General features: G+C 41.6%; 1 protein-coding gene across 1 annotated transcript in view; it reads left to right on the forward strand.

Annotated features, from left to right (window-relative positions):
- The window catches only part of ADAMTS12 (ADAM metallopeptidase with thrombospondin type 1 motif, 12), a 390,158-nt gene that overhangs the window by 251,112 nt on the left and 126,891 nt on the right, over positions 1 to 12,155 (forward strand). The window contains exon 13 of the mRNA XM_010853830.1: positions 7,163 to 7,296. Within this exon, the coding sequence (XP_010852132.1) occupies positions 7,163 to 7,296 (134 nt within the window). The remainder of the gene's footprint in view (positions 1 to 7,162; positions 7,297 to 12,155) is intronic.

Below are 12,155 nucleotides of genomic sequence, written 5' to 3' on the forward strand. Positions count from 1 at the left end.
AATGGGAGAAAATAATAGCAAATGAAGCAACTGACAAACAACTAATCTCAAAAATATACAAGCAACTCCTCCAGCTCAACTGCAGAAAAATAAATGACCCAATCAAAAAATGGGCCAAAGAACTAAATGGACATTTCTCCAAAGAAGACATACAGATGGCTAACAAACACATGAAAAGATGCTCAACATCACTCATTATCAGAGAAATGCAAATCAAGACCACTATGAGGTACCATTTCACACCAGTCAGAATGGCTGCGATCCAAAAGTCTACAAATAATAAATGTTGGAGAGGGTGTGGAGGAAAGGGAACCCTCTTACACTGTTGGTGGGCATGCAAACTAGTACAGCCACTATGGAGAACAGTGTGGAGATTCCTTAAAAAACTGGAAATAGAACTGCCTTATGATCCAGCAATCCCACTGCTGGGCATACACACTGAGGAAACCAGAAGGGAAAGAAACACGTGTACCCCAATGTTCATCGCAGCACTGTTTATAATAGCCAGGACATGGAAGCAACCTAGATGTCCATCAGCAGATGAATGGATAAGAAAGCTGTGGTACATATACACAATGGAGTATTACTCAGCCATTAAAAAGAATACATTTGAATCAGTTCTAATGAGGTGGATGAAACTGGAGCCTATTATATAGAGTGAAGTAAGCCAGAAGGAAAAACACCAATACAGTATACTAACGCATATATATGGAATTTAGAAAGATGATAACAATAACCCTGTGTACGAGACAGCAAAAGTGACGCTGATGTATGGAACAGTCTTATGGACTCTGTGGGAGAGGGAGAGGGTGGGAAGATTTGGGAGAATGGCATTGAAACGTGTAAAATATCATGTATGAAACGAGATGCCAGTCCAGGTTCAATGCAGATACTGGATGCTTGGGGCTAGTGCACTGGGACGACCCAGAGGGATGGTATGGGGAGGGAGGAGGGAGGAGGGTTCAGGATGGGGAGCACATGTATACCTGTGATGGATTCATTTTGATATTTGGCAAAACTAATACAATTATGTAAAGTTTAAAAATAAAATAAAATTAAAATATTAAAAAATAAAGATGTTAAAAAAAAAAAGAAACTGAATTTTTTTAAATGGTGAAGCTCAAATTGCAACCTACTGACGGAACATGAGATGCCTGCAAAATTTTCCTTGACCTAAGAAGTCATTTATATCCCTCTTAGCAAGTTTTAGTTTCATTTCTAATGATCACTTTTGCAGATCATTATCCAAAAACGTTGGGCTGCCCTGTTTCAGCAAAACTGAAAATGCAGCCTTTAATTCAGAGAGTACATTCAGTTCCCTCAGCTTCCTTTGAGAGGATTAGTCAGACAGTGTGAAGGCAGAGCTCACCAGTCCATTAGTTTTAGAGTTTTCACTCAGCTGAACTGCAAATGCATAGAAAAGCTGGAGGGGAAATACCACATGAGCTGGACGAAAAAGGTGTGTGAGGAAAGATGAGTGTACCTGAGGTGGTAAAACACTCCACTCTGGATCTTGTGGAAGAAGTGAGTTCAGTGTCGGTACAGACTCTCTGATCGTTGTGGTGACCTTTGAGAACTAAGATCACCCATTGCTACTCTTACCCCTTGTGCAGGGCCCTGTGTCACAGGCCCGCCTGATGACATGACTCAGAAAGCCGTGAAAGACAGAGGCCAGAGGAAAGGGCAGGCAAACAAGGGCCACCTTGAAAACTGCCTCAGAACCCTGAACCTTGAGTTCACAATGGCTGCTTTCGAGTACAGGTTCCTTCTGGCCTTGGGCACGACAATAGGTCATAGGTGTGCAGGTTCTGGGAGTCACAGCAGTGGGTCTGTGTTTTGCTCTTGCTTTTAGCACAGATTATTTACTAGGTATTCTTAGACTCCATAGTGCATGCTCAGTTGTCCAACTCTTTGCGTCCCCATGAACTGTAGCCCTCCAGGCTCCTCTGTCCATGGGATTTCCCAAGGAAGAATACTGGAGTGGGTTGCCATTTCCTCCTCCAGAGGATCTTTCTGACCCACGGATAAAACCCTTATCTCCTACAGCTCCTGCATTGCAGGAAGATTCTTTACCACTTAAGCCACCAGGGAAGCCCTAAGACTCCATAGGCCGATGAACTTACGTTCCATAGAAATCTATGTTTCTTCCTTGCAGTGTACTTCAGTTAGCCTGTCTAACCATAAAGGATGTGCTAATCCTGTATCACAGAAGGAAGATGAAAGGAAGGATTGAAATGAGGGCCTTTCTTCATGGAATGAGACCTTCCCCATTGTCTTGATTGACGGCCAAGATATTATTTATAAAAGAAATATATGCTTCTTATTTAAAAATGCAAGCATATATAATAAAATGAATTCTTCTTAGCCCAGCACACTTACCCCTCAGAGGCAAGCGTTGTTAACAGCAGATTTCCATTTACACACAAATGGACTCATATTTTGCCAGTTCTGCTAGTTTTCCACTCATGGAGTGGAACACTATTACCTTATTCCTCTTAGTGACTGCATTAGCCTTCCATTATGTAAATGCAGCTTAATTGATGTGTCTGTTTCTTCCTGGATAAACAGCTGCCACGAACATCCTTGACCTCTGTCACTAAGTTCAAAGTTCATTTTTTAATATATAGTTTTTAAAATTTACTTTTGGTTGTGCTAGGTCTTTGTTGCTACATGGCCTTTCTCTAGTTGCAGACAGGGGAGTGCTACCCTTTGTTACATTGGTGGGCTTCTCACTGCGGTGACTTCTGTTGCTGAGCACAGGCTCTAAGGCATGCAGGCCTCATTAGTTGTGGCACCTGGGCTTGGTTGACCAGGGTGTGGAGATCTTCCCAGATCAGAGATCAAACCCGTGTCCCCTGCATTGGCAGGTGAATTCTTACCCACTGGACCACCAGGGAAGCCCCTCAAGGCTCATTTTTATGACTGAGTGGATGATCTCTCAGGATGGAGTTGAACTTTTTGCCACTCTGTCCAGAACTTTCTCCCTAACAGTGTTGATCACTGCCACGGCTGTTACTAAGTACTCATGGGTTAAGAGCCTTTTCTGAGTATAATAATCTACTAGTATTCACTGGGAAAGGTTAATGGTAATCACATTAAAACAACTGCTGTATACCAGATACCTTATTCCAGGTTTCAGGGTGTTATCCTTTGACAGTCCCTTCCATGCAAAGACCAGGAAGGCCCTGGGCAGGATGGAAGCATCAGGGCTGGAATTTGAACCCCTATGACTCTAACTCCAAAGATCGTGTGAAGGACAGACTCCCAGGTTGTGCTTATTTCTGCTCCTCTTTCTCCTTTCAGTCCTCACCAGCATGTGTCCTGGCTCCTCTTTCTCACAGCGTGCTTGGCGGTAGTAGCTGATCAATGCACAGATGCCTGCAGTGCTCTTGAGGACATCGCAGTCTGGTTGAGGGGATTGTAAAATCTGTAGTCTTAGGAGCACAGAGCTGTGGAGACCTCAACAGGCATTGTAGGAGTGGAACAGCTTTGAACCAGGCCCACAGTCACAGAAAAGGAAAGTCACGGGGCCACCTACTGACCTAGCAGGGTGTAGAAGTCTTTATATGAAATTGACAAGACAGCAATTGTTTAGAAAATAGTAAAACAAAGCATGAAATCAGTGCAGAACTGATTAGAAATGGCATCATGGAATAATCTGAAGGAGAAGAGGATATTTCAAGAAAGATTTTTGTACGTGTGGGAAACAGAACTTGAGCCAGCATTACAAAACACAGGTCTTTTGACTGTTCTGAAAGAGGATTGGAATGATAAATGCATAGCTTATGGGGCAAGGACCTTCAGAATTCACCAGGTCATGATAAGGAGGTAAAATCAACAACCATGGCAGCTGTCATTTGTCAAACACTTACTGTACACCAGGTACCACACTGAGTGCTTGACACACAATCTCTGCCTTAATCTTCACATTTACCCTGCAAAGTAGATATCATTATCCCCAATTTTCAGATGAGGAACTGAGTCACAGAAAGATTAAGTAACTTTCTCAGGGTAATATTAGACCTTCATGAATTTTTATGTCTCTACTCTCTGTAGAAGTCATGGCTCCAGAGGCTAGTGATTCTCACCATATTTAAGACCCATGAAAGATTTTTAAAATGGAGTTCAGTGAGTATTCTGTCAAGTTTGTTTCTCAGATGTGATCTGTGAATAAATGCATTGTCTAAGAGGAAAAAGAGTGGTTACTTGAAAGGTCTCATTAAAGCATTTCTTTTTTGTTAAAAATAATTGTGTGTGTGTAGGTTGGGGCTAATAGAGTGAGTGCTAAGCTGAATCATCAGGTTTTACTCTGTCACTCATACTGTGAGATCTTGGAACACTTAATCTCTCTGGGCCTAAAATTTTCTCTTCTAAATGAAGATAATGATAGAACTAACATCCTCGGGTGGTTGTGATTGTTAGAATGAGATAACATAACGAATGCAAAGCACAAGATCTGGCAAATAATGTTCAGGTAATGCACTGGCTGTTATTTTAACAAGCAAAAATTCCTGTTAACTCACTAAACAACACCCACCAAATCTCTGAATAGTTGTATCCTTCAGGAAGTGAGTCAAACAGCACAAGCCCAGAGGGAATATAACTAAGGCAAACATTGGAACTTCACCACTTTGGAATTCAAAATGCCTTTGGATGGGGGTTTTACTGGCTGCAAAGACCCATTTTTACAACCCTGAGAGTGAGTGTTTTCTTAAAATTTGCACCTGTAGGCACCTCTGGGCTTCCCTGGTGGCTCAGCTGTGAAGAATCCACCTGCAGTGTGGAAGACCTGGGTTTGATCCTGGGGTTGGGAAGATCCCCTGGAGAAGGGAACGGCTACCCACTCCAGTATTCTGGCCTGGAGAATTCCATGGACTGTATAGTCCATGGGGTCACAAACAGTCAGATGTGACTGAGTGAATTTCACTTTTCAGTTTAGGCACCTCTAGTCCCAGCCCTCCCAGCAGGCTGAACAGGTAATTCCTTTAGAAAAGCTCCACAATAATTCAGGGGTGCTTCCTCTTTGGGTTTAATGTGTCCCGATATCAATACAAAATCTCAAATCTAAATTCTAAAGCTCAAATCAAAGCCTCATTTAAAACTGCTTCCCCGGCCTCCATCCTTCTGCTTGACAGGCTGATATTTCCGTGGTTGCTTCCCAGATCACTTGGACTCAGCACACCTGGGTGGATGCTCTCATCTCTGAAAGAGCAAAATTGCTCCCAGGTGGCTCCTCTAAGCACTTCTATTCCAGTTCAGGCAGTGACAGAGCTAATCATGCTGCCAGGAGTGAAGATTTACAGTAACCCTGGGCTATGCCTTGTTCCTGGAATCTTCTGGTCCTTTGCTGTTGGCGCTTTGTGGAGTGATCGCTCCAACTCATGTTAACTTCATTCGTATTCTCAGACAAATTATCCACCGCACTTTATATAAAATCAGTTGGTATTCTTTATGCACTTTTACCTTTCTCCTTTGAGTTTTGAGCAGATGCTTTAGAAGCTCTGACTCAAATTTCTCCCGAGTTTCCGTGTTTGAGTTTTGCTCATAGTTATATTTGTGTAACTTGTACACTTTTATTTATTCACCACGTGGATCATGGCATCCCTGAGTACCCACACCTAGAGCTGTGCACACTGGCTTGCATTTGGGGCCCAGCCACACTGAGGTGTGTTCATGGCAAATGGACTTATGGCTGGTCTCATCAAGCCCTCAGCTGGTCACAACACCAAGAAATTAACAGCACGTTCCCCAGTAAGCAGACCCAGAAGAGGTCCCAAAAGGACATTTCTGAAGGGGATAATCTTAGATTTTTAACTTAAAAAAAAAACAAGACATAATATTCAAAGAAAATTACTATTTGAATTCTTATTATATACACATATAGGGCTTCCTAGGTGTCCTAGTGGTAAATAACCCACCTGCCAATGCAGGAGACCTAAGAGACAGGGATTCAATTCTTGGGTCATGGAAGATCCCCTCGAGGAGGGCATGGCAACCAACTCCAGTATTCTTGCCTGGACAATCCCATAGGCAAAGGAACCTGGCAGTCTACAATCCATAGAATGGCAAAGAGTCGAACATGACTGAAGCGACTTAGCATGCTTGCTGCTGCTGCTGCTGCTAAGTTGTCTGACTCTGTGCGACCCCAGAGACGGCAGCCCACCAGGCTCCGCCGTCCCTGGGATTATCCAGGCAAGAACACTGGAGTGGGTTGCCATTTCCTTCTCCAATGCAGGAAAGTGAAAAGTGAAAAGGAAGTCACTCAGTCGTGTCCAACTCTTAGTGACCCCATGGACTGCAGCCTTCCAAGCTCCTCCATCCATGGGATTTTCCAGGCAAGAGTACTGGAGTGTGGTGCCATTGCCTTCTCCGAGCATGCATGCATGTACATGTATTACCTATTAAAATTTTTAAGGCAATTTATGTTTTGAAAGTTATCTCCTTTTCTGGTTATTCTAAGTACTTACAAATAGATATGAATTTTATTATATAAATCTTTAGAACATTTATATGTGGGAGATCACCCATCTTCATTCACAAGTGAACAGAAAATTGGGCCTTAAAATGGATTCAATGCAGGACCTAGCACAGTGGGAGGGACCACTGTGATAAGCAGGTTGGCTTCTGCTTTGGATAAAACACAGATCTTTTGTTTCTATGTGGTTGTAAACCTGTGTCCAAGGACTTCTTGAAGAGAGTAAGGGAGAATATTTGTTGGGTTGGTTTATGATAGAGGCAGTGGTATTAGCAATGAGCTGGCCCCCGTGGAAGGATCTCCCACAGTGGTCTGCTTACTTTGCTGCAAAGAGTAGGCAAGCATCATGCTTGTCTGCAGTCTGGCACCTCTGGTTTCTACTACTTATTTTCTAGGTTAACCCCAGATACTCAGTACCTTATTTTTATAAGCACAGTTCAACACTGGGTTGAAAGGTCTCCTCATTTGTTACAAAAGACAGCATTTTAAAGCAGTCTTCCCAGTTTAATTTATTGTAAACCTCTTTAAAAGAAAGAAGTCCCCATTACAGCATGTGTCATAGAAAGGTGGAAGATGGGAATCTTCAGATTGATGAAACCTGGGGGGTCGGTCCTGTGTACAAATCCTGGGGGAAGGGTGCTGAGCTGGGAAGCTAATTTGCGAGCTTTTGTCTCTTTTTCACTTCAGCACGTCCTTGTGAGCTCTACTGCCGACCCATAGATGGCCACTTTTCCGAGAAAATGCTGGATGCTGTCATTGATGGTACCCCTTGCTTTGAAGGCGGCAACAGCAGAAATGTCTGTATTAATGGCATGTGTAAGGTATTGGGTATGTTTCCTTAATCTACAACTTTATAAAATCATGATTTTTTATTAATTTGGAAAGTTAAATGTTTTAATCTTTTGCTTTTGTGGTATTTGCATGTGGACTGGTATTTTTATACAGTCTGAGACAAGACTTTTCAGTGTTCATCAAGGTCACAGTTAGAAACCAAATGTCCTCCTGCTGTTGTCTTCGTTTCTTGAGCTGTTGACGCGCTCTGTGATATTTCAGGCATGGAGCTGAGTCAAACTGAAGAAGAATCAAATTATTCTTCTGAGAATAATTCTTTGGAGGAATTATTAGGAAAAGGCAACTCAAATGATTTCAGTGGCTTTGAATTACTCATTGGTTACTTGCCAACAGTAAATTTGAGGAAAAACTAATAAACAATCATATAGTGTTTTTCACAAAGCATTTTGATATTTAATTCACCTTGATCACCAACATGATCACCTTAGGAAGAGAGATGTCATGACAGATAATTATAAACCAGGTCTTCTGATATCAGTTTAACTTTTCACATTGACTCCATTAGGAAACTCTTGCCTTTATATAAATTACTTGGGTATGATTTTTAATCAGACTCGGCATCATGGACTCAATGGATATGGGTTAGAGCAAGCTCTGGGAGTTGGTGATGGACAGAGCAGCCTGGTGTGCTGCAGTCCATGGGGTCACAAGGAGTCAGACATGACTGAGTGACCAAACTGATTTTTTAATGCCTTTATATGTACAAGCAATTTCTCCCATTGCTTACAGTCTATTTTGCAAGGAACTAAGGAACAAGTTTTGAGATCCAGTACTTGGTCATAAACCTCAGTTTAAAGAGGAGGTGTTTTGGGGACATCCCTGATGGTCCCGTGATTAAGACTCAGTGCTTACACAGCTGGGGGCACGGGTTTGATGCTTGGTCAGGGAACTAAGATCCTACATGCCATGCACCATGGCCAAAAATAAATAAAGAGAAGGTATTTTTAATCAATGAAAGAAAAGCTATATGAAAATAACTAAGTGTTAGTAAAGCATAAGGGCTTTTTTTCTTCAAGAAAATTAGAGACACCAAGGGAACATTTCATGCTAAGATGAGCTCGATAAAGGACAGAAATGATATGGACCAAACAGAAGCAGAAGATATTAAGAAGAGGTGGCAAGAATACACAGAAGAACAGTGCAAAAAAGATCTTCACAACCCAGATAATCACGATGGTATAATCACTCATCTAGAGCCAGACATCCTGGAATGTGAAGTCAAGTGGGCCTTAGAAAGCATCACTACGAACAAAGCTAGTGGAGGTGATGGAATTCCAGTGGAGCTCTTTCAAATCCTGAAAGATGATGCTGTGAAAGTGCTGCACTCAATATGCCAGCAAATTTGGAAAACTCAGCAGTGGCCACAGGACTGGAAAAGGTCGGTTTTCATTCCAATCCCAAAGAAAGGCAATGCCAAAGAATGCTCAAACTACCATACAATTGCACTCATCTCACATGCTAGTAAAGTAATGCCCAAAATTCTCCAAGCCAGGCTTCAGCAATATGTGAACTGTGAACTTCCTGATGTTCAAGCTGGTTTTAGAAAAGGCAGAGGAACTAGAAATCACATTGCCAATATCCACTGGATCATGGAAAAAGCAAGAGAGTTCCAGAAAAGCATCTATTTCTGCTTTATTGACTATGCCAAAGCCTTTGACTGTGTGGATCACAATAAACTGTGGAAAATTCTGAAAGAGATGGGAGCACCAGACCACCTGACCTGCCTCTTGAGAAATCTATATGCAGGTCAGGAAGCAACAGTTAGAACTGGACATGGAACCACAGACTGGTTCCAAATAGGAAAAGGAGTATGTCAAGGCTGTATATTGTCACCCTGCTTATTTAACTTATATGCAGAGTATATCATGAGTAACGCTGGGCTGGAAGAAGCACCAGCTGGAATCAAGATTGCCAGGAGAAATATCAATAACCTCAGATATGCAGATGACACCACCCTTATGGCAGAAAGTGAAGAGGAACTCAAAAGCCTCTTGATGAAAGTGAAAGTGGAGAGTGAAAAAGTTGGCTTAAAGCTCAACATTCAGAAAACGAAGATCATGGCATCCGGTCCCATCACTTCATGGGAAATAGATGGGGAAACAGTGGAAACAGTGTCAGACTTTATTTTTTTGAGCTCCAAAACCACTGCAGATGGTGACTGCAGCCATGCAATTAAAAGCGCTTACTCCTTGGAAGGAACGTTGTGACCAACCTAGATAGCATATTCAAAAGCAGAGACATTACTTTGCCAACAAAGGCCCATCTTGTCAAGGCTATGGTTTTTCCAGTGGTCATGTATGGATGTGAGAGTTGGTCTGTGAAGAAGGCTGAGCGCTGAAGAATTGATGCTTTTGAACTGTGGTGTTGGAGAAGACTCTTGAGGGTCCCTTGGACTGCAAGGAGATCCAACCAGACCATTCTGAAGGAGATCAGCCCTGGGATTTCTTTGGAAGGAATGATGCTAAAGCTGAAACTCCAGTACTTTGGCCACCTCATGCGAAGAGTTGACTCATTGGAAAAGACTCTGATGCTGGGAGGGATTGGGGGCAGGAGGAGAAGGGGACGACAGAGGATGAGATGGCTGGATGGGGTCACTGACTCAGTGGACATGAGTCTGAGTGAACTCCTGGAGTTGGTGATGGACCAGGAGACCTGGAGTGCTGTGATTCATGGGGTCGCAAAGAGTCGGACACGACTGAGCAACTGAACTGAACTGAACTGAAGGGCTTAGTGCTTAGGCTCTAGAATCTCAACCTAATACCACTATTTCCAAGCTGTGTAACTCTATACATCTTTTTAAGACTCATTTATCTTTCATAGAATTGAGATATTAACATATCTTTTTAGATTAAATAGAGTTTTATATGTAAAGCCCTTAACAGAGCCCATGGCACACCAAAAGCTCTTAATGTATTTTACTCATTTTTGCAAGTAATTTTCACAGTTTTTCTACTGGACTGAGTTATCACCATGAGACGATCCTGGCCGTCAGTGTTTAGCACCTGGGAAGGTGAATTTATCACCCTGCAGGTGGTGATGGACTTATTCCAGTCCTGACCAAGGCACAGGGAGGCAGTGTATGTTTCCCAGGACTGAGTGAGCTAACAGCAGGTCATAATCGGACTCTAAATTAGAAGGAACTCAGGCAAAATTCTCTTCCTGACACACTAATTACCATTGTAGCTGCAAAGAGCCAAAAATAATTAATATATTTTAGGTTAGGTCTGTTCCCCAGAGTGGGAAAAAGTTTGGCTAATTTAGGCCCCAACAGCCCTATGGCCATTTAATACAGCGGTTTTCCGGTCTGGTGCCTATTAGAATCAGCTGGAGAGCTTTTAAAAACCATACTGATATCTGGCTCTATCTCCACCCTATTAATTCAGAATCACCTGGATGTGGAGACTAGGCATTGGTATTTTTAAGACTCCTCAGGTGATTGCCATATGCTGTTAGGGCTGAGAACTTTAGTCATCAAGAAATGAATGTGATGCTAAAATTATCTTTTAGACCTAAATACCTTTGCCTGTATAGAGACTGTCTTTAGCTTTTGATGGAAAAAGCAAGTAGTTTGAACGGAAACATAAGGGGTGTAGGATATCTCTCTTGAAGCCAATTAAATCAGCTTAATAGAATAAGTCAGATTCTCTCAGCTTGCTTTTTTCTTTCTAGAAACCAGTAAAGGTCTTTTAGAAACATTAATTACTCACTTTATGTCTATACCACACTGAGATAAGTTTTTAAGCTGAGAAATTATGTCAAATCAAATTTACCGTAATAGCCTGAATGCAGTTTATCTTTTAAAGATCCAAATTGTAGTTATTTTCAGCTTTTGTTAGTCTTCTTATTCATTTACTACAGTTTTTTTCAAAGGGAACTGAACATGTATTGAAAGGAAAAGTTATACCATCAGAAAAAAATGTATATGGTATCTGATTCATCTTTGTGTATATGAAAATGCTTGCTTATGGTCATATAAATACCTGCTATAGTTGCTTATACTCATATATTTAGCTATTTTGAAATAATGATGTTTGCCACCATTTTGGCATGTTAGATTTGCAGATTTTGTTGTCAAGGGGATTATTGAATGCTGATCAGAACTGAATTTTTTTAGGAGAAGTAACTCTGTGTTCCTCTCCCATTTTTTTTTAACCTGTACTGAATTTCTAAGCTGCTTTTTTTTCTATTTATTGAATTTTTTTCTATTTATTGAGTTTTTTTCTACTATTTCATTTACCCTCTGTATCTACACAAGACTAAGATTTTAAGTGGTATTTGCAGTCAAATTATTTTCTCCTGTCCTTTTTTGGGAAAGATTTACACTCACCTTCTGCTAGAGTTTTTAGCATTAATGGATACAGCATCCTCAGAGTTCTTTCTCGTTTAAAAATATGTATAAATTTGCTTTTTTCTTGAAGGACACTTGACTGGGTACAAAATTTGGGGCATCACACTGTCTTTCCCCCTAAATTTTGCAAATATTGCTCTTCTCTCTTCTGCTGTTGAATTCTCATATGAAGTACAGGGCTGGGCTAATATCTCTCCCTAGGTAACTTGGTATCTTCCTTTCTTTTTATGTGATTTACTTTTTATTGAAGTGTAGTTGACTTACAGTGTTTCATGTATTCAGCAAAGTAATTGAGTATGCTGTGCTGTGCTATGCATAGTTGTTCAGTTATGTCCAACTCTTTGCCACCCCATGGGCTGTAACCTGTCAGGCTCCTCTGTTCATGGGGATTCTCCAGGCAAGAATACTGGAGTGGGTTGCCATGCCCTCCTCCAGGGAATCTTCCCAACCCAGGGATTGAACCCAGATCTCCCGCATTAC

Source organism: Bison bison, unplaced genomic scaffold (genome assembly GCF_000754665.1).
Source record: "Bison bison bison isolate TAMUID 2011002044 unplaced genomic scaffold, Bison_UMD1.0 scf7180017864331, whole genome shotgun sequence".
Classification (NCBI taxonomy): Eukaryota; Metazoa; Chordata; class Mammalia; order Artiodactyla; family Bovidae; genus Bison; species Bison bison.